This window comes from Rhinatrema bivittatum, chromosome 3 (assembly GCF_901001135.1).
Source record: "Rhinatrema bivittatum chromosome 3, aRhiBiv1.1, whole genome shotgun sequence".
NCBI classification, from domain to species: domain Eukaryota; kingdom Metazoa; phylum Chordata; class Amphibia; order Gymnophiona; family Rhinatrematidae; genus Rhinatrema; species Rhinatrema bivittatum.
This window is the reverse complement of record NC_042617.1, coordinates 453,638,247-453,661,706: the sequence shown is the minus strand read 5'-3', so window position 1 is coordinate 453,661,706 and position 23,460 is coordinate 453,638,247. Positions and strand designations below refer to the sequence as shown.

The 23,460-nt window shown below is 46.9% G+C and overlaps 1 protein-coding gene across 1 annotated transcript in view; it reads right to left on the bottom strand.

Moving 5' to 3' along the window:
* Positions 1-23,460, bottom strand: part of LPIN1 (lipin 1) — a 319,784-nt gene that overhangs the window by 166,758 nt on the left and 129,566 nt on the right. Inside the window, 2 exon segments of the mRNA XM_029596877.1 lie at positions 10,010-10,338; positions 17,929-18,024. Of these exon segments, the coding sequence (XP_029452737.1) occupies positions 10,010-10,338; positions 17,929-18,024 (425 nt within the window).

Below are 23,460 nucleotides of genomic sequence, written 5' to 3'. Positions count from 1 at the left end.
GAGGAATATTTTCCTTGCTTCCCTGAATAGGAGCAAAAGCACAATCCCTATTTATGTTCAATTTTTTCTTTAAAAATGATATTGCTCCCCTATGCTCATAAAACATGTTACAAAAGAAATTGCATGCTGCAGCCAAACATGGTATTGTATGATAATGCTTGAGACGTTCTTGTTAAAGAAGCTGATACCAAAAGGACATAAAAGCAAAAATGTAAAAACTTAAAAGCAAGCTGTAATGGTATGATCAATATTAACAGAACTCTTAAGGCAGGGTTGAGGTACTCAACGCTGGAAACTCAATGTGATTGATGTGTTGAGCAAACAATGTGACAATTATCCTGTTCATTTCTGCCACAAAGCTAACATAGGGGTTAACTTCATGAAAGAGATAATGTGCTCCATGGCCTTCAAAACTTCCACTCAGTCAGGCCGATTCAATAAGAAGCCCAGGAGAACGGGCACTCCATGTTGTGCGTCTGTTCTCCCAACGCACGCCCAGCCACCTCTCCTGGGCCCGCAATCCTGTATTTAAATGAGGGGTCACACTAAAAGGAGGCACTAGGCAAGAGAGCATCCCTAGCGCCTCCCTATTTATTTATTTTATTTAAAAATATTTCTATACCGGACTTCATGAATGGGATTCATATCAGGCCGGTTTACATGGAACAAGGGATAAACCAAAGTAACCATAAATAAGAAAGGTCGAAATTAACAAAGTTACAATATAACAGGGGGATTAAACTTGGGAGATAGAGTAGCTAGGAATACGAGAGATAGGAGTAAGAGAGATAGGAATTAACTACATATTAATCATATAAGATGGTTATGATATTAGTTAGGGATGTGAATCGTTTTTCAACGATTAAAATTATCGTCCGATAATGTTTATATCGTCTTAAATCGTTATAGAACACGATACAATAGAAATTCTAACGATTTATCGTTAAAAATCGTTAAATCGTGTTAGTGCGCACTAACTCGAGTTAGTGCGCACTAACTCCCCGTTAGTGCGCACTAACTCGATTTACTGCGCACTAACTGAAAATGATACAAATAAACACTTTCCAGGTCAATGAAGGTCAGTTAGGAATGAATATGTGTTCCTATTGGCTGGCTGCCCTCTTATCTATTGATATTACCAAGGTTACCACTGAGGTGATGGTTGGGGGGATGGGAAATGGAACTGGAAACTAACGAACACCAACAGAAAATGAAACAAAGTGTTCACACTTCCCAGGTCAGTAAAGGTCACTTAGGAATGAATATGTATGTATGTATTCCTTTTGGCTGGCTGTGCTCTTATCTATTGATGTTACCAATATGGTTGGGGGGATGTGAAATGGAAACAGTTGGAAGCTTGACAAAAAAAGTAATGTAATGATCAGCACTCACGTGACTAGAACTTGTTTGTTTATTATTTTTGTTAGCAGGCACCTGAAATGCTAGTGCATGTTGAATTTGCCAATCACTGTGCATTTTAGAAAGGTGGTCCTGGCTGGAACTGTACACAGTTCAAATATATGTAATTGATTGTTGGTAAGTGTATTTTTTAAGTAGCCACACTGGCACCAGTATGTTTACTTTTCCTCCTACTTAACTCACTAGCTCAGCTTTGTAAGAAGGGCTTCTCTGCTTGTGTGTTGTTTTTGTTTGGTGTGAGGAGAGCAGAAACATCAGATCTTTATTCAATCTACTACAGTCATCTCTTACAGTGCCCTATCCCTATTAATACCAGGAGTGTTGTGATCTTCCTGCACACAGTGCCCTAACCCTGATACCAGTCTGAGACAGCTCCCTCCCTGCATTACTAGTGAGAGGCTGGCTTCACAGACAGGGGGGAGCTGCCTGACCCTCACTCCTGACTTCCCCCATGTCCCAGCTAGTGAATGGTGTGTGGGTGAGGGGGGGGGGAGGATGGTGAAGTCTGAGACAGCTCCCTCCCTGCATTACTAGTGGGAGGCTGGCTTCACAGACAGGGGGGAGCTGCCTGACCCTCACTCCTGACTTCCCCCATGTCCCAGCTAGTGAATGGTGTGTGGGTGAGGGGGGGGGGAGGATGGTGAAGTCTGAGACAGCTCCCTCCCTGCATTACTAGTGAGAGGCTGGCTTCACAGACAGGGGGGGGCTGCCTGACCCTCACTCCTGACTTCCCCCATGTCCCAGCTAGTGAATGGTGTGTGGGTGAGGGGGGGGGGGAGGATGGTGAAGTCTGAGACAGCTCCCTCCCTGCATTACTAGTGAGAGGCTGGCTTCGCAGACAGGGGGGGGCTGCCTGACCCTCACTCCTGACTTCCCCCATGTCCCAGCTAGTGAATGGTGTGTGGGTGAGGGGGGGGGGGGGGGGAGGATGGTGAAGTCTGAGACAGCTCCCTCCCTGCATTACTAGTGAGAGGCTGGCTTCACAGACAGGGGGGAGCTGCCTGACCCTCACTCCTGACTTCCCCCATGTCCCAGCTAGTGAATGGTGTGTGGGTGAGGGGGGGGGGGAGGATGGTGAAGTCTGAGACAGCTCCCTCCCTGCATTACTAGTGAGAGGCTGGCTTCACAGACAGGGGGGAGCTGCCTGTCCCTCACTCCTGACTTCCCCCATGTCCCAGCTAGTGAATGGTGTGTGGGTGAGGGGGGGGGGTGGATGGTGAAGTCTGAGACAGCTCCCTCCCTGCATTACTTGTGAGAGGCTGGCTTCACAGACAGGGGGGAGCTGCCTGACCCTCACTCCTGACTTCCCCCATGTCCCAGCTAGTGAATGGTGTGTGGGTGAGGGGGGGGGAGGATGGTGAAGTCTGAGACAGCTCCCTCCCTGCATTACTAGTGAGAGGCTGGCTTCGCAGACAGGGGGGAGCTGCCTGACCCTCACTCCTGACTTCCCCCATGTCCCAGCTAGTGAATGGTGTGTGGGTGAGGGGGGGGGGGAGGATGGTGAAGTCTGAGACAGCTCCCTCCCTGCATTACTAGTGAGAGGCTGGCTTCACAGACAGGGGGGAGCTGCCTGACCCTCACTCCTGACTTCCCCCATGTCCCAGCTAGTGAATGGTGTGTGGGTGAGGGGGGGGGAGGATGGTGAAGTCTGAGACAGCTCCCTCCCTGCATTACTAGTGAGAGGCTGGCTTCACAGACAGGGGGGAGCTGCCTGTCCCTCACTCCTGACTTCCCCCATGTCCCAGCTAGTGAATGGTGTGTGGGTGAGGGGGGGGGGGTGGATGGTGAAGTCTGAGACAGCTCCCTCCCTGCATTACTAGTGAGAGGCTGGCTTCACAGACAGGGGGGAGCTGCCTGACCCTCACTCCTGACTTCCCCCATGTCCCAGCTAGTGAATGGTGTGTGGGTAAGGGGGGGGGGAGGATGGTGAAGTCTGAGACAGCTCCCTCCCTGCATTACTAGTGAGAGGCTGGCTTCACAGACAGGGGGGAGCTGCCTGACCCTCACTCCTCCGGGGTATTGTGATCTTCCTGCACACAGTGCCCTATCCCTGATACCAGGGGTGTTGTGATCTTCCTGCATGCAGTGCCCTATCCCTATTAATACCAGGAGTGTTGTGATCTTCCTGCATGCAGTGCCCTATCCCTATTAATACCAGGAGTGTTGTGATCTTCCTGCATGCAGTGCCCTATCCCTGATATCGGGATGTGTGCAAGAAGATCACAACACCCCCGGTATCAGGAATAGGGCACTGTGTGCAGGAAGATCACAACACCCCCAGTATCAGGAATAGGGCACTGTGTGCAGGAAGATCACAACACCCCTGGTATTAGGGATAGGGCACTGTGTGCAGGAAGATCACAACACTCCTCGTATTAATAGGGATAGGGCACTGTGTGCAGGAAGATCACAATACCCCTGGTATCAGGGTTAGGGCACAAGTTCTAGTCACATTGACTGATCACATTACTTGTTTTGTCAAGCTACCAACTGTTTCCATTTCCCATCCCCCATATACTGTCAGTAGGAAACTTGGTAACATGAATAAATAAGAGGGCAGCCAATAGGAATACATATTCATTCCTAAACTGACCTTAACTGACCTGAAAAGTGTCAAATTGTATCATTTTCAGTTAGTGCGCACTAACTCCCAGTTAGTGCGCACTAACTCGAGTTAGTGCGCACTAATCGGAAAAAACGATTTTTAACGATTTTTTAACTAAAAAATCGTGCCTAAGACGATTTTCTTGCCCTGCCACACGATTTCTATCGTTAAGACGATATGGAAAACGATTCACATCCCTAATATTAGTAAACATTCAGTTCCTTGATCTGAGTCTGACGAGTTAATTTGAGTTAGGGGAAGGCTTGGAGGAAAAGCCACGTCTTAAGTTTCCTTCGGAAGGTGAGGAGGCAGGGTTCCAGTCTTAGATCAGTCGGTAGTTTGTTCCAAAGGACTGGTCCTGCTGTGGAGAAGGAACGTTCTTTGGTGGTTGTTAGACGGGTGGATTTGGTAGGTGGGACTTGAAGCATTCCTTTATATGCCTCTCTGATGGGCTTTTCTGAGGCATGAAGTTTGAATGGGGTCTGGAGGTCTAGGGTGAGCTGTTTGTGGATGGTTTTGTGGATTATGGTGAGTGCTTTATGTAGAATTCTGTATTTTATTGGCAGCCAGTGTAGGTTACAGAGGATGGGGGTAATGTGAGCACTTCGGTTAGTGTTGGTTAAGATTCTGGCTGCTGCATTCTGGAGCATTTGTAGAGGTTTTATTGCTGAGATGGGGAGCCCCAGGAGTAAAGCATTGCAGTAGCAGAAACCCAGGAGAGGTGGCTGTCAGCAGGTTCAGGAAACCGGACGCTCAATTTTACGAGTGTCGGTTTCCAAACCCTCTGACAGCCATAGGTTAGGAAAATGGACGCCTTTAAAATTGAGCATCCGTTCACCTAACCTGACCAGCCAGCACATTTAAAAAAAAAAAAAATATATATATATATATATATATATTTTTTTTTTTTTATATTTTTGCTTCCTCCGACTTAATATCACTAGGATATTAATCAGAGGTGTACAGAAAAGCAGTTTTTTCTGCTTTTCGTGCTGCACATTTTACTTTCAGTATCCCGGGTGAATAACTAATAGCTTCATCAACATGTATTTGCATCTGATGAGCGCTATTAGTTTCCGGGATGTTAACCACACGTTTTCAATGCGTTAAACCCCTTACAGTATAAGGGGTAGCGGACACGCCTGTTAAACAGTGCGCTCGGCCGAACACACCTTATAGTATCGGCCTGAGTGTTTGGCTTAGACATTCCTTGGCATTGTGCTCAAATGTTTAGAGTCATTGACTTAGGGCTAGAAGGAGTAAAATTTATCTTGACTCCTGTGCCTGCTCTTTGACCAACAGAGCCAAAGAGGGTAGGGGGCTCTGAAGCAAGCCAACCACCAACAGCTGTTGCAGCTCCATAATGCTTGCATCAATCTTTAATGCCAGCTTTTACAAGCTGGATTTTTGTTCATTGACACGAAGGCAAGCAACCGAACCTTCCAGGACCAAACCACCAAATGACAAAATTGTGCAGATGTCACAACCTGAGTTGTCTTGGTCTTGCCCAGACACTTATAGCAAACTGTGATAATTAGTGATGGGAATATTCAAATTGCACTTAGGATAGAACTGAAGCCACTGGCCTGCATCTTGAACATAATGAGCAAATCTTACAAGGCAAAAATCAAAATAAAATTTTCCTCTAAAAGTAGATTGAAGCAATAGTAGAAAAAGATTTGACCAGGTTGCCTGCTGGTAAGAAAAAAAAAACCACATATGTTTATTCAGTGGGGATGTCAAAAATTAAAATAAAACTGGAACTTTTATGGCTGAGAAACCAGAAGGAAGTGTGCAAATTTCTTTTCAGCAATAAATAAATTCTGCAGTGCCATAGCTATGAAGATGCATCTAATGTTTCCAATAGACAAGAAAGAACTGAGGGGCATGGCAGAATAGGAATTACCATAGCAAAATAGTGAAAGCCTTTTACACATTTCCAGAAAGCTCTGGAAAAAACTTTCAGTGCTGAACATGGTCATGTGATTATGCGTGTGACTAAAATGAACTGCTTGTTTTTAGAGAACATTTTAAGACAATGAAACACTGGAGTGGAATGTTCATATTATACATCGACAATGAAGGAATACATTAGAAGGTAAAATTATTATAGGATTTCAATGTTTTGCATTTTGGTTTAGTATTTGAACACAAGAGTTGAAGGTTCATGAAAAGACAAGGATTCTAGGCTTCAGGAAAACTAATTTCGTTAAAATGGAGGAGTTGCTCAAGGAGTTGTTAGCTGGATGGGAAAATTTGGGGGAAGTAGAAGAGCAGAGGGCAAAACTAAAAGGAGATATAAGGGCAACTAACCTTTTTGTTAGGAAGTAAATAAAGAAAAGAAAAAATGCTACTATGGTTTTCTAAAGAAGTAGTTGAAAAGGTAAGGGAGAAAAGGTTGGCATTTATAAACTACAAGAGATCACAGAAAGTGGAAAAAAGGCAACAATATCTGGAAAAGCTAACTTGGCAAAGTAGTTAGGAATGCGAAAATTCAAATGAAAGAAAAAATACAGTAAAACTGGGGGGACTTTGTTTTTTTATATGTTAGTGATAAAAGGAAGTACAAAAGTAGCAGTGTGCGACCCAGGGGTGAAGGGGAGAAATATTTAGATAAGGAAAAAACAAAATTGCTCAACAAATATTTATTTTTGGTGTTCACTGTGGAAGAGCCTGGAACAGGACTACACAAATACAAATAAGATAAGACGTGAGGTAAAGCTTTTCAGAACAATGAGGAGCTACCTAAATTTGAAGTAGATAAGGCAATGGGACCAGATGGAATACATCCAAGAGTATTCAGGGAACTTAGAGCAGTCCTGGCAGCTCTACTGGCTGACCTTTCCAATGCTTCTCAGGAGTAGTTCCAGAGGACTAGAGAGGGGGTAGATGTGGTTCCTATTCATAAAAGTGCGAGCTATAGGCTGGTTAGTCTGACCTCTGTGGTGAGCAAATTAATGGAAGTACTGGTAAAACAGAGGACAGTGAAGTTTCTGGAATCTAATGAGGCAGCATGGTTTTACTAGAGGTAAATCTTCTCAGATTAATTTGATCATTTTCTTTGATTGGGTGACCAGAGTGTTGGATCAAAGGAGAGCGTTAGACATAGGGCTGGATTTTCAAAAGCCTATGCGTGTAAATCCAGTGGATTTACGCGCGTAGGTGGCCTTACGTGCACCGGGCCTATTTTAAAAAAGCCCAGGCACACGCGCAAGTCCCGGGGCGGGATGGGGCTAGAGGCCCCTGCACAGCGGCCATTTGCTGCCGTGTCAGAGGATCACGTGCCAGTGGGCGCAAGAGGTAAAATAGAAATTTTGGGGGGGTTTACGTTAGGACTGGGGGTGGGGAGGTTAGGGGAAGGGAGGTTAGTTTAGGGAGTTGGGAAGTTCCCTCCCAGGTCGCTCCAATTTCGGAGCGACCTGAGAGGGAATGGGGGAAGGCTGCGGGTGTCGGCGCATGCAAGCTGCACAACTGTGCACCCCCCTTGCGCACGCCGACCCCCGATAAAATAACATGCGCGCACCAGGTAGTGCACGCACATGGACGCACGCGCGTAGGTATTAAAATCTACCACATAGTGTACTTGTATTTCAGTAAGGCCTTTATCATGGTTCCATACAGAAGACATAAATAGAGAGTCCTTACAATGGAACAGAGAATGACTGACTGGGAGGCGACAAAAGGTAGTAGTAAATGTAGTTTATTCTGAGTAGGGGGTGGGGCATTACTAGGGATCAGTCCTGAGAAAGGTTCTTTAACATTTTGTGAGCAACACAACAGGATTGTTTTGAAATGTTTGTCTTTTTGCCGACAATACCAAAACCCGCAATTGGACAGACAGCCAGAAAGATATGGAAAACATGAGGCGGGATCTAGCGAAGCTTGAGGAATGGTTTAAAATCTGGCAGCTAAGATTTTATGCTAAAAAATGCAGAGTAATGCACTTAGGCTGGAAAAACCAAAGAGAGAGGTATATTATTGGAGGCAAAATTCTTCTAAGCACTAGAGAAGAGCAGAATCTGGGGGTGACTGTATCCGATGATCTTAAGGTGGCCAAACAGGGGAATAAAGCAATGGCGAAAGCCAGAAAGATGTTTGGCTCCATAGAGAGAGGAATGGTCCATGTAAAAAGGGAGATATTTCCCCTGTTAAGGTCCCTGGTGAGACCTCATTTGGAATATTTTGCACAATTCTGGAGATCACACATTCAAAACGATATAAACTAGTTGGAGTCAATCCAAAGGGTGGCTACTAAAATGATCAGTGGTTTTGGCTGTAAAGCATTTGGGGATAAACTTAAAGATCTAAATATGTATACCCTAGAGCAGTGATTCTCAACCGGTGTGTTGCAACATCCCAGTGTGTCATCAAGCACTGGCAGGTATGTCGCGGCTCCCGGTGTCCCACTACCCCACTTATGCTTCCCTTCTCCTCAGGGACAGACTGGCTGATGTAGTTGATAGGGAATGCCACCACCAGAGGCCGGGCCAGCAGGGCGCCGCCGTCAGCTGAAGAGCAGAGAAACGCTGCGCGCTGCCGTTGGAGGCCACGCCAGCGGCAGCTGAAGTGCAAGAAACCCTGCGTGCTGCCGCCGGAGGCCAAGCCAGCGGCAGCTGAAGTGTGAAAGACCCTGCACACTGCTGCCGGAGGGCGGGCCAGCGGGCCGAAGAACAGAGAGATGCTGAGCGCCGTCGGAGGCCAGGCCGGTGGCAGCTGAAGAGCGGAGGCCAGGCTTATTGGGCCAAGCAATGAGAAGAGGTTCCATGTGAGCGTATGTGTGTGTGTATGAGGGGCAGCTTTGTGTGTGTGTGGTAAAATGGGTGCGTGAGTGAGAGTTTGTGTGTGCGGTAGAATGGGTGCCTGGGTATGTAAGTGGCAGTTTTGTGTGTGTGTGCAGTAGAATGAATGCCTGGGTGCGTGAGTGGCAGCTTTGTATATGGTAGAATGGGTGCATGGGTGCGTGAGTGGCAGCTTTGTGGGTGTGTGGTAGAATGGGTGCCTGGGTGCGTGAGTGGCAGCTTTGTGGGTGTGTGGTAGAATGGGTGCCTAGGTAAGTGAGTGGCAGCTTTGTGGGTGTGTGGCAGAATGGGCGCAAGAGCATTTGGGTGTGATTAAGAGCTTGTATGTGAGAGAGCATGTGTGTGATTGAGAGAGACCATGGTCGGAGGTGATGTGTTTCTGTGAGAGAGAGACAGACTGGTCAGGGAGGTGACTGGTGTGTGTGTGTGTGAGATACAGACTGGTCAGGGAGGTGACTGGTCTATATGAGACAGAAGAAGACCGTTGAGGACAGAGCTTCAGCAGCCACTGCTGCTTCTGGTGTGTGCTATTGGCCTGCAAGGGAAAGGTGTAGGATTGTTGCTGGAGAGGATAAGTAAAGGTGGCTTTTTAAGTTTATTTTTCTTGATTGACTGCCATTTTAATTATTGAGTATTGCGTGATGTGACTGCTGTTTTGAAATATTTTATTGATATTTGGACAATTTTTAATACTTTATATGAGTTTTTAACTGGTGGATGTTGTTCTGTTCAATAGCTGTTTTGTAACTTTTATTAGTATAGTTTTACAATTATTTCTGTGTGATGATCTATATCAGCTTGGCTTGTTCTGTTTTCCTAATAGGAGGTGTATTAGTGTTTAGGGCCTGGTTAAATATTTATAGTGTTGCCTTTTCATAGGTAGGGTTGTTACTGTTTGAGTGTGTTCCATAATACAGGTGTAACTTTGTGTGGGTTAGTTTGTGTGCATTATTGCAGATCCTGGGACTATGTTAGGTGCTATAGTTCTCTTTCCATTTCTCCATTTCTGGAGGCTCCGGCCCCACCCCCGGATCGCCCCACCCCTTTTTTCAAGCCCCGGGACATAGACTCGGCGCGTGCAGGAGCGGGTTTTCGTGGTTAGGCGCGTAACCCTTTTAAAATCCACCCCATAGTCTTTATCTACTGTCATGTTTCTATGCAACCTCTATAATGCATAATAGACTACCTTGAATTGTCCAGAGATTCATTTTCCTCTTCAGAACTCATCTCTATGGGAAACATGTTTTCATCTTCTGTGTCATCCTTATTGTCTTCTCTTTTTAAGCTGTCCAGTTTTGATTTCCTCCGTCTTTTTCTTCGTTTCTTTCCAGAACTGCAGACTATTGGATTTTCCATACCATTTGGAGATGCACGGATTGTAAGTGGCATCTGTGAGGATCCACTAGAGTCTCCACCTCTCAAATGCTCTATATCATTCCTCTTCTGCTGTGACTCCATTAGAGCAGCTCCCTCTAACAAAATAGGGGAAGTAGCCAGATGTGAAGGAATGTACTCCTAGGGAAACAAAATACAAAGATTCAGAACCTTTGTATTTGGCTTTATCATTTATATAATCCTCACCTGGAAAAAAGGTGATCAGTGAAATGTAGTTAATTTTTCTTCATTAAAATCCATGATTTCATGCCAACTTTATAGCAAGAATAATGCCACAAACCAAATGTCCATATTATTTAATAGGCATGTGCATTCGTTGCTCCATTCGCTTTGGCAGTACACATATATCTGATGACTGGATAGCAAATGTTGCTTACCTGTAACAGGTCTTCTCACAGGACAGCAGGATGTTAGTCCTCACATATGGGTGACATCACAGGTGTTATGGCCGCCAGCCGCTGCAAACCGCGACCGGGGCCGGCCGCGGCAGACCACGGCCAGGACCGGCAACTCACCCGCGACGTCGAGGGAACCCGGAGGGTCCTGCTGGTGCAGGGAGTTCCCTCAGAAGTTCTTCTCGCGGCCTCGGCCACTGCCGGGGTCAGCCGCGGAGCCCAGCGGGGCTGAGATGACTCCTCCTCCTCCTTCCTGGCTGCTTAGGGCCGCGCACACGACTGAAGATTAGATTTAAAGGGGCCATGACAGGAAATGTCGTGGCTCCCTTCTGAGGCTGCATCCTCCTTTTTCAGGTATTTAAGGCAAGGTCTGCCTCTCAGACCTTGCCTTGGTATTGAGACTCAGTTCCTGGTTTCCTGGTTGGTGTGCTGGATTCGCTTCTCATCCCGCTTCTGCTCTTCTCCCCGTTGGATTGATTCTGTGGCTCCTGACCTTGGACTGGTGGTGGTGACTTCTCTGGTTTGACGTGGACTGGCTCTGGACCCTTCTCCCTCTTGTTCCTGGATTGGCTTCGGACCATTCTCCTGTCTGCTCCTGGACCGGCTGCCAATCTTTCTCCGGACTTCGACCTTTGGATTGGACTGGGACTATTCTTTAAGCATACTCCCCGACCTCTCATGACCTGCTGGAGGCACCAGCCATCTGGAAACCATGACCTGCAGGAGGTGTCTGCATCCAGACCATCGTCATTCTTCAGGGAGTCTCCTAAGTCCCAGTGGCCGTGCCCCTACGGGCTCCTCCTGGGGGGGTCACGAGCTTCCAGGGTGAAATCTTCAGCTCCACTTCTTCAACCGGCCTTGCCCTCCGACAGTAGAGGCCGAGAAGGGTTTACTCCCTTCACGGCAGTGCTGACTCTACTTCGGAACAGGGGTCCACTTTCCAGATCATAACAACAGGATAGAGCCCAATCACGGAACACTTTTGTCAAAGTTTCCAGAAAGTTGACTGGCCCCTACTGGGCATGCCCAGCATGGCACTAATCCTGCAGCTAGCAGGGGTCCCCCTTCAGTCTTGTTTAAAATCTACAGGTAGTGCCGAAAAATAAAATAAGAAAACGTTACGAACCCAACACCGCAGGGCAGCGGGCGGGTTTCGTGAGGACTAACATCCTGCTGTCCTGTGAGAACACCTGTTACAGGTAAGCAACATTTGCTTTTTTACAGGACAAGCAGGATGGTAGTCCTCACATATGGGTGAGAACCGAGCTGAGGATGTCCGAGTATGCACCAAATGTACCGAAGACGTGCAACAGGCACAACAACTGGGGTGGAATTTGGCCGAGGGCATCCTGAACCCTAACGGGCAGGCGGAAGGGTGTTGGTACATCACGTTGTGAATAGGTTACACAGGACAAGGTTTCCTTGTCCTGATGTAATTTCACGAGAGTCTTCTAGAGAAGAGGAAGTGGAGGGAATGCATAAAGTAGACCGGTTGCCCACGAGAGGGAGAATGCGTCTCTGGGCTGAGAGTGTTTGTTGCGAATGAGAGAGCAGAGTTCTCTACTTTGCTGTTTTGAGGAGAAGCAAAGAGGTCTATCTGAGGATATCCCCAATGTTGAAAGATGGAGTTCGCTACTAAGGGGTTGAGAGAACACTCGTGCGGTTGAAAGATGCGACTCAGCTTGTCTGCCAACACATTGTCCACTCCCGGCAAGTAGGTGGCCCTGAGGTACATCAAATGGGAGAGAGCTTCCGCCCAGATCTGTGCAGCTTCCTGACACAGAAGTAAGGAGCCTGTGCCTCCGTGTTTGTTGATGTACCACATGGCCACCTGGTTGTCCGTCTGGATCAGGATAACTTGATTTGAGAGGTGATCCTGAAATGCCCTGAGAGCACATCTGATTGCTCGAAGCTTCAGGAAATGTATTTGGTGTTTGGCTTCCTCTGGAGACCAAGATCCTTGTGTCTGCAGATTAGCCACATGGGCTCCCCAGCCGAGGTTGGAAGCATTGGTGGTGAGAGTTAATTGAGGGTCTGGAGCTTGAAAGGGCAAGACTTGGAAGAGATTGATCTGATTTTTCCACCAGGCAAGAGACTGACAGAGTGAGTCGGTTACATGGACAATGGTAGACAGGGGCTGAATGCTTTGAGTACATTGAGACCTTAGAGTCCACTGCATGACTCTCATGGCCAAACGGGCCATTGGTGTGACCTGAACTGAGGACGCCATGTGTCCCAGGAGGATGAGAAAATGGCGTGCAGTCGCGGAGTGCTGAGACTGCAGCTGGTGTGCAAGAGACACGAGGGTGAGAGCTCGCTGTCGAGGCAGAAAAACCTTTGCCTGCAAAATGTCCAAGTCTGCCCCAATGAACGACAAGGTTTGAGATGGGACTAAGTAGGATTTGTCATAGTTGACGAGATAGGGGTAGACGTGAACACCTTGAGTCCTGAGGAAGGCTGCAACTACTACGAGGCATTTTGTGAAGACTCGTGGCGCAGACGCTAGGCCGAATGGAAGCACTCGGTACTGATAGTGCTTGGGGCCTACTAGAAACCTCAGGTATTTGCGATGAGATGGAGTTATCGCAATATGAGTGTATGCGTTCTGGAGGTCCAGAGAGCAGAGCCAGTCTCCTCTTTGTAGAAGAGGAAGAAGCGAGCCTAAAGTTACCATCTTGAATTTCTCTCGTTGGAGGTACTTGTTGAGGGCCCATAGGTCCAGAACAGGACGAATGCCTCCCGATATTTTGGGGATTAGAAAGTACTGGGAATAGAATCCTAGGCCGTGCTGACAGTAGAGTATGGGTTCTATTGCCTTGGACTGGAGAAGGAGGGACACCTCCTGATCCAGAAGGATGGAGTGATCGGATGTTCTCCACATCGGTAGAGGTGGGGAGTCCGATGGTAGGGAGAGAAAGTTCAGATGGTAACCTTGAGCAATTATCGCCAGTACCCATTGGTCTGAGGTGATTGAGTGCCATATGTTGTTGAAGTGGCACAGTCGACCTCCCACTGGTATGTGAGGCAATGGAAGCTGGCTGCTGCTCGCTAGGTAGACGTCAAAAACCTGAAGCAGGTCCTGGTTGAGGAGTTGCTTGCGGTTTTTGTTTCCATGTCTGACGAGACTGGGCTTTTTGAAAAGGTCTCGTAGAAAGTGATCTGGTTGATGGCGGGTAGGACTTCTTCGGGCGGAAGAATGACTTCTTAGAATCCTTCAGAAGGGCTGTTTTGAAGAGTAGTCAGAAGGCATCAGAGAGAGCTGTCTTAGGGTCTCATGATGGTTCTTAATTCCACCACCGTCCGTTGAATCTGTTCGCCAAACAGATTATCTCCTACACAGGGTAGGTCGGATAACCTGTCTTGTACCTCAGGGCGAAGATCGGAAGACTTGAGCCAGGCCCATCTCCTTGCCGAAATAGCGGCTGAGATACCCTAGTAGCAGTGTCAAAGATATCGTAAGATGATCTGATCTCATGCTTTCCTGCCTCAAAACCCTTGTTTACTAGGGTTTGGAGCTGATCTTGAAATTGCTGAGGCAGGGAGTCTGACAAATCTTGTATCTGCTTAAAAATGACCCTATTATATTGGGTCATATAGAGCTGATAAGCGGCAATTCGGGACATAAGCATTGATCCTTGGAAGACACGGTGACCAATGGCATCTAGAAACTTCTGTTCCTTGCCAGGGGGAAAAGAAGTGTGAGGCTTTGATCTCTTTGCTCTTTTCTGTGCAGATTCTACGACTACAGATTGGTGATCCAATTGAGGTTTCTGGAAACCCAGAGCTGACTGCACCAAATAAGTAGTTTCAGCTTTTCTGTGGACTGGAACAATGGAGCCAGGATGTTCCCAGTTCTTCTTGAGTAGATCCAGAAGAACCTGGTGGATAGGGATGGAGGTTATTTCCTTGGGAGCATCCAGGAATTGTAGCAACTCCATCATCTGATGTCTATCATCCTGTTCAGTCTGTAATTGGAAGGGAAGCAATTCATAAATTTCCTTCACAAAATTTATAAAGGAAAGGTCCTCTGGAGGAGAGCGCTATCTACTTTCAATGGGTGAAGGTGGTGAAGGCAAATCATTGGTGTCTGGGAAGGAATCATCAGTCCAGGTATCATAGGGATCAGCACCTGCCCCTCTAGGAATTAGAGGAGGACGGGGTGGTGGGATACCTGAGGGTCCTGGTCTAGGCTCCGAAGGAATCGAAGGAATAAGTGGAGGCACCGATGAAGGCATCGAAGGCACCGGCGCAGGCATCGAGGGCATCGATGGATAGCTCGGTGGTGCCGATGGGCATATCGGCACCGATGGTTGGACCGGTGGCGATGGACGTATCGGCATCGATGGCTGAGGCAGAACTCCCGATGGAGGGATGCGGAACGATGTTTCTCCTCCCGATGACAAAATAAGCGGGGAGGGTACCGGAGCCATCGGCGACCCGGGGTCCATCGGTGGAAAAGCGGCAATGAACGCTTCCATCCTGGAGAGCAGCAGTGCCAACGCTGCCGGAATCGGGTCAGTGGTCAGTTCCACAATCGGTATCGGTGTTGGTGCCGAAGGAACCTGAAGTCGTTGCATTGCCTTGTCGATGGCCTCCTAAACCATCTGGTCCAGTTCTTCTCGTAGACCTGGAGCAAGCAGCCCCGGCTCTGGAACAGAAGAAAGAGGCAGAGGCATAGCCGGAGGGACCACCATTAAAGGCGGAGTCGCGGCTCCCGATACCCTGTCAGGTGAGGGTTGCCTCGGTGACCCGGTCGCCGAAAAGGTCGGTGCCTTTTCTGGACGAGGTTTCTTTGACGGCAGCACTGACGATGGCGAGGTCGATGATTTCGCTCCCTCGATGGTCCGAGACTTTCGATATCGATGTTTATCTCTGCGATCCCCTCAGTCCCGAGGGGGAATAGTGGGTGTCGAAGGCCGAGATGTCGTCGATGCCGGATGGTCACCGGCCGGTGGCCGATGCTGGCGCGAAGTTGACAGAGCCGGTTCTGACGACATTGATGCAATGGACGGAGTCGGGGTTTGAGCATGGAAGAGAAGTTCCATCTTCTCCATTCTGGCCTTGCGACCTTTTGGTGTCATTAGGGCTCATTTGGTGCAGGTCAAGACATTGTGCTCTCGTCCAAGACACATTACACAGACTTTATGGGGGTCTGTGATGGACATGGTGCGATTACAGTCTGGGCACAGACAGAATCCCGACACCATGGCCATGGAAAAAATTGAGCCATGGTACTGTCGACGACCAGTAGGCCGCGAGGGCCAAACTCGACGGTAATCAACGGACAACGGGTAAACACTTACCGGAGTACCGCAGCTTGAAAAAGTTAAAGGAGGGACCCCTGTGGGGCAAATTAACTTTTAGCAATTCCATGAGGAAAATTCCTGTCAGGAATCTCTGCAGAGTTCCTTAACCACGAGGCTACTGCTGCGCGGAAAAAAGAAGACTGAAGGGGGACCCCTGCTGGCTGCAGGGTTAGGCCATGCTGGGCATGCCCAGTAGGGGCCAAAGTTCTGGAAACTTTGACAAAAGTGTTCCGTGATTGGGCTCCATCCTGTGATGTCACCCATATGTGAGGACTACCATCCTGCTTGTCCTGTGAGAAAGTGTATGCGCATAAAAAGAATGGTATGCACATATGTACACTCCAAGTACATATGCGCACATGATCCATGCAGCAGATATGTGCGTACCACTGAAACAAATCCAATGAATTGAGTAACGAATGCACATGTCTAGTATTTAAATGAGCCCAACATACAAGAAATATTCCAAGGATGCCAGCTCGTTTCCGTGAAAATCTTTACCATTCAGTGTATCAGCCCCTCTGTAAGGAAATAACTAAATTAAAGCCTTTCAAAATTTACCTGGCTGAGCAATAAAATTTAGCCATCTAAATTTCATTAGAGAGCATCTTTAGCTGACCAAATTCTGGGCAAAGTTAGGTTGAGGGGGGCATGTTAGCCAACTAGCTCTGATTTTCAGAACAATGCTGGACACCAAGCTAGGAGGAAGTAAAACCATATTTTTCTCCCAAATCAACTTAAGGAGGGTTTTGTGTATGAATAGTTCGGGGGAGGGTGAAGACAGGAATGATGGTCCATATTTAAAATTTAAATGGGGTGGGTGGGAGAGGACTTAGCTGATTTATGCAGATTTTCAGCACTAGTCAGCTAAATTTTAGACCAATTTTCAAATGAAAACCTAGCCAGCTAGATTCAACTGAAAATCAGCTCAAAATTTGGCTGATTAAATTAGGCATTCTTCCCTTTTTTTAAAAAAATGACTGTGCATTAAAATTCTTACAGAAAAATCTGAATCCTCATTTATAGTGCGATATTCTAAAAAATACATATAGCAAGTGATAACCATCCATTATTATTTTAATTACTTCAGAGAAGTGAATTCAGACAGCCACCAAAGGGGCCCTGACTTTTAGAGTCTGGGGTACTGATATGCAGCCATAAGAACTGCTTCAATGGCCAAGTCCATAAGCAATGCACATCAAGCAGCACTGTCTGAATTTTCAAGGCGGCTCACCACCCAGTAAAAGAGAAACATGAGGGTAACGTACACAGTGTGGCAGATACTGCCATAAAAAGCTTGCTGACAGACTGGATGGACCATTTGGCCCTTTTCTGCTGTCATTACTGTTACTATATTTATTTTATTCACCTATATTGCTTATGGTGCCACAAATGGCATCACACATTACATGAACCAACCAGATGTCATACCATGTGAAGTAATTTGTAACACTGTTCTCATCATGGCTGTTCCCTGGGGGTCAGAGGAACTGCAAATGGGCTGTTCAAAGAATTTAAGGACTAATGACTTGGCAGTAAGATTTATCTGACAGAGGAAGGATATTACAACCTGCTGTGTGCACTTATGAAATGCTGAACAGTACACAAGTACTAACCAAAGGCAAGACAGCTTTACAATGATTGATGATATTACAAATTAGCTCAAACCCAGTGAAACTTCGATAACATAGCTAGCATGTGATAAAAAAAGATTTAAAAGTTAGCATATAAATCCTAATGTAGAGATTTCTGCCCCCATAGCATCATGTAAGTGCAATAACATTTCAGGGTGTGTTTAAAAGGATCTGCTGCTGTTCTCTCAAGGCTTTGGCGTGATGCCCAAGACCACCATAGAACCCTGTCGTATATTATTGCCGATATAATCCATCAGAGGGTCTGCTGTAGTAAGAACAGGTGCACTTTCTAAACTGCATAGTATCCCACAGCAAAGCTACCAATACCCTACCGTTCAAAGAAGGCTGCAGTCTGAAGTATCTTAACAGACCTACCTGATCTTTCTCTGCTTCTTGGACAAAAAATGCTTCCCCATTATCTCCCAGCTTCATATGCAAATCTACACATTCTCCATTTATTTCAATATCCACCTAGAAAATAATTTGAATGTTAACATAAACAGTCAATTAATCAAGCCAAAGCAGCAGTTGATTTTCACATGATTTTGCTAGCAATCATGTTATCAACTTTAAAGCTGTGCGACAGTGAGAGCAATATTTAAAGGGACATCCATGGGTAAAAAAAACAGTTGATCATCCATCTAAATCTCTTGCTGAAATTTGGGTGCCCTAATGTGGGAAAAAATGACTTGCAGTTTCATCAGGTGTGCACTTTTAACTGCATTGTAGAAAAGGCGTTCCCAGGACGTGCATAGATTGGGAAGTTCAAGCCTGTGTGTCATTTTGCCTGGAAAAGCTAATCTGCACAAAACAGCAGGTGCAAATTTCTCTGGGTACTTTTCCCAGAGGCAATTTTCAAAGTGAAATGAGACACATTTTTTTTCCCCCTTTGAGAACTGGAGCAAAGAGAAGGTAAAGTACCCACAGACCTTGCAGAAATGCAAGCACCCTGAAAATTGACCCCAGTAAGTCTGGCATCTTCTGTAAGAAACGTTTCCAAACACAGCAAAAACACAGCACATGACAATATCCAATTTAAAAGAGAATAGTTACCAAAACAGACTTATACACTCAATGTAAGAATATTTTCTGTTATCAAGACTTTCTGCAAACAAATTAACATTGAGGAAGCCATTTTACTGGCACGTGATGCCAATTTCAGTAGGCATGGGAACCTATGCAGGGAAGTTTAGTATGCACATTAAGGCCATTTTGCACACATTAAAAAGGTCTGCAGAGACATTAGCAGGAGTATGAAGGATCATATGCAAATGAGGCTTTTAATATGAGCATGGGAAATGGTGCAATATGTTCTCCTCCAGATATGGTGTACTCCCGAGCATGCTCAGGAGGAAAAAAAAAAGCTTTACAGCGTTCGAGAGACGGGTCGGATGATGTTGCATGTCATAGCTAATTCAGCCCTGCTTGTCAACAGAGAACAGTGAAAATGTAACACCTGCCTCGGAGCAGACATTAACTTCTTAGTGTGCATGTTATTTCAAGCACTGAGCTGCTAGCAAGCATTGCTGCTGAACGTCATGAACAGGAGAGGACACTGTAAATGTTTACCCACAGGCCCTTCAGGCATAATACATCTTTCACAATTCTTCAAAAAAAAAAAAAAAACACATTTGTGGACACTTCCTATAACACATCCACTTTATTCTCGCCACACAAATATCTTCTCAAACAAAAGGATGACAAATGACAACTGGTGTTCACACATTGTGTTCTGTATTGCACAGCGACCAACAAACACAACTGTGTAAAAGAGCCAGTCCCCAGCTTAATGGCATGATTGACATGGTCAATGCCATTTTTGCCATAGATAGTCCAATCAAAAATTACTGCAGGCATTCCGAGGCTTAAACCACAAACAGCTGCCTCCAAGGGGGCCCACCAGTCTGCCTAGCCAATGATGCAGATCCATTCCCTCTTCTCCACTAGCCTAATAATATATGCAGAGGTAGGTGCCCGCCCCCCCCCCCCCCCCTTGCCATCGGCAAATGACTTTAGCCAATAGAGTTCCCCAATATCTAACAAAACTGTGCACATCGCACTACCAGGAACATGGGCAGTTCTTTGAATGGGTTAGGAAAACAAGATTCATTGAGGGTTAGAGATAGAAGAGAGAGGGCTGTTATAACATGAAGTGTTAAGTGAAATGTAGAGTCCAGAGCAGAGGAGAGATGAAAGAGGGAGAGGAGGACAGAGAAAGGAAACCATGACAGAGCATAAACTTAAACACAGAGTTGAACGTAAAAACAAAAGGGGGATATCCGTATTTACACAAATGAAATTTATTTACAAACCACGCATTATCAAAGGACTTTTTTTTTTTTTAATATTCCATCTTTCGTGACACTTCAAAGCAGATTACATAGGTATTTTCTTTGCTTATATTGTTGTGCATTTCAAAATGTGCGGCACAGTCCTAGTCCTTCAAAACTCTCCAGGCCAGATGTCTGGGGGTATGGGTTGTGCATTGCAGTAATGCATGTCATGCACTGTGGAATGAAATCACCGCTTCCCTGCTCCAATTCCTCTCCCTCTGTGGCAGCTAAGGCAGTGTTTCTCAAATAGTGTGCCATGGTGGAAGTGCAGATGTGCAGCGGCTGCAGACTTCATTTTCTATTTTCCTCCTGGCCTGCAGGATGTCCTGCTAACAGGGGACATCAGAGAGCAGTGCTTAATCTGCAGCTTCTCCTGCTTTTCCCTCTGCAGCACTGAACGGGACCCTGTAGTTTTGCCAGACCTGCTGGCCCTGTGCAGTTCTGATTGCAGAGGAAAGCCAGCAGAGGAGGAAGAAGCAGCACTAGGTAAGCGCTGCTCAGACTTCTATTGTTCCAGGACAGGGTGGGGGGAGGGACAGCTAAATGGGCCACAGGGTGTGGGGGGAGAGGGAAAGGAAGGTGATGGTGCCAGAGAGATGAGGGAACAGGGAAGGTGATGCCAGGGAGCGAGGAAAGGCAATGTCAGTAGGTGGAGGGAAAGGAAAGAGGATGATTATGCTAGGGGGTGGAAGGAGAGGGAAGGGAAGAGACAGTGATGATACCTGAGGGTGGAGGGAAGGTGATGAAGATTCCAGGGGGTGGGAAGAAGGGTGGAAGGAGAAAGCAAAGTGATGATGATGCAAGGGAATGAGGGAGTGGGGTGGAGAGAAAGGGAAGATGATGAGACCAAGAAGTGAGGGAGAAGGAAGGTGATGCCAGGGAATGGAGGAAAAGGGATGAGAAGATGATGATGCCAGGCGATGGAGGGAAAGGCAAGAGAAGGTGAGGGAAGAAAAGATGATGCTGCCAGGAGTGTAGGGAGATGGAAGGAGATGTTTATGCCAAGAGATTGGGGAGAGAGAGGGAAAGTAAAGTAATGATTATGCCAGGGAGTAAGGAGGAGAAGAGATGGAGGCAGAGAGATGATAATGATGGGGGTGGATGGGAAAGGGAAGGTGATACGTCAAGGAATGGCAGAAAGAGGTGATGGGAGAAGAGAAGAAAAGTAATGATGCCATGGGGTGGGGAGAAAAGGTTGTGCGAGAGGAAAGAACGCAGAGTTGCTTACCTGTAACAGGTGTCCTCTGAGGACAGCAGGATGTTAGACCTCACACATGGGTGACATCATCAGATGGAGCCCCAATGCAGAAAACTTAAGCCAAAGTTCCTAGAAATTTGACTAGGCACACTGAGCATCCCCAGCATGCCCTATACCACATGTCCATGCGGGGTCCCTCTTCGGTCTCGTAACAGAAATAAGGTTAAAATAAAAAATAAGAGAAACCCAACTATGAGTGGCGGACTGGTTTCTTGAGGACCTACATCCTGCTGTCCTCAAAGAACACTTGTTACAGGTAAGCAACTCTGCTTTCTCAGAGGTCAAGCAGGATGGCAGTCCTCACACATGGGCGAATCTGTAGCTACAGGTTGCTCCCCAACACAAAAAGGGTCCAACAGACAACCAGATGCCAACAGGCACAACACCTCCGGTGCTGTTGGTAAAAGAGGAGGAGACAGCCTGAACCCAAACAACAAGCCTTAGATTGGGAAAGCTGGGTTCTACACCTCAAAATAGGTTCCAAAGGACATCGGCCATCCCTATCCAGACAGTAATGGGATGTGAATGTGTGGTGAGAACTCCATGTCGCAGCCTTGCAGATCTCCTCCACAGGAACTGCTCATAAGTTGGCCACTGATGCTGCAATGGCTCTGACAGAATGAGCCTTGACATGACTCCCAAGATGCAGTCCCACCTGGGCATAACAGAAGGAGATGCAATCTGCTAGCCAACTGGATAGTGTCTGTTTGGTAACGGCAACGCCCAACCTATTCTTATCAAAAGAAACAAAAATGTTGGGTGGACTGTCTATGAGCTTCTGTTCACTCCAGATTGGAGGCTAAGGCTTGCTTGCAGTTCAAACTGTGCAGTGCTCGTTCGCCTTGGTGCGAACTGGGCCTTGGAAAGAATATTGGCAGGACAACTGACTGGTTAAGATAGAAATCTATCACCACTTTAGGCTGTAACTTAGCGTGCATACATAAGACCACCCTGCCATTAATATAAGGTAGATAAGTCACTATGGCTTGGAGCTCGCTGACCCTGTGTGCCGAAGTGACCGCCACCAAAAATATGACCTTCCAGGTCAGGTACTTCAGGTCACAGTTGCACAGTGGCTCAATATAAACTTTCATCAGCTGACTTAACACCACATTAAGGTCCCCAGAGACAGCAAGAGGCCTTAGGGCAGGCTTCAATTGAAGCAGGCCCCGCATGATACATATATCTATAGGCTGTACAGACATGGGCATACCATCTGCACCCTGGAGGTATGTGACAATTGCACTAAAATGAACTCTAATGGAGTTGGTTTTTAAGTCAGCTGCTGATAGGTATAGAAGGTAATCAAGCAGTTTTTGTGTGGGGCAGGAGAGCGGATCTAGGGCCATCTGCTCACATCACATGGAGACCCTCCTCCACTTCAGTCCATAGAACTTTCTAGTGGAAGGCTTTCTAGAAGCCACCAGGTCCAGAGACACATCCTCTGAATGATCAAGCAGCTGTAAAATTAACTTCTCAACATCCAGGCTGTGAACAGGGCCTTGAGTTTAGGATGGCGCAGCCTGGATTGGTCTTCATGATAAAGTCTGGGGAAAATCCCAGACTGATTGGCCTCTGAACGGACAACTCCCATAGGAGTGGAAACCAGACCTGACGTGATCCATGAGTGGCTTTGAGAATCATAGTGCCTCTGCCCTCACGAAGCTCCAAGGTCTTCGCCAGCAGAAGAACTGGAAGATACACGTACAGAAGAACCTTGCCCCAGTGACAGGCAAGGGCATCCAGGCATGGTTTGCCATCCATCCCATACATGGAGCAGAACTGAGCTACCTTCCTGTTCCAGGGGGATGCGAATAGATCTATGTCTGAGCTCCCACAGAGGCGGAAGATCCAATTCGCCACCTCCTGGTTCAGGGACCATTCGTGGGGTCTGAAGCCAAGACTCAGTCAATCCGCCACCACGCTCACCATACCTGCCAGATACGTTGCCCTGAGCACCATCCCATGGGACAGACCCCAGGACTAAATCTGGACTGCTCTTGACACAGGAGGAATGATCCCGTGCCTCCCTGCTTGTTGACATACCACATCACTACTGGTTGTCTGTCTGGATCGGGACAACTTTGTTGGATAGCCAATCTCTAAAAGCCTATAGCGCGTACCTGAAAGTGCAGATCTCCAGGAAGTTGATCTCGCAATTGCTTTCCTAAGCAGACCAGAGGCACTGGGTGCAAAGCCCCTCTACATGAGCTCCTCAGCCCAGGGTGGATGCATCTGTAATTAGGACAATTTGTGTATGAGGACTCTGGAAAGAGATCCCCTGTTCCAGAATGGAGAGTACCCACCATCAGGACA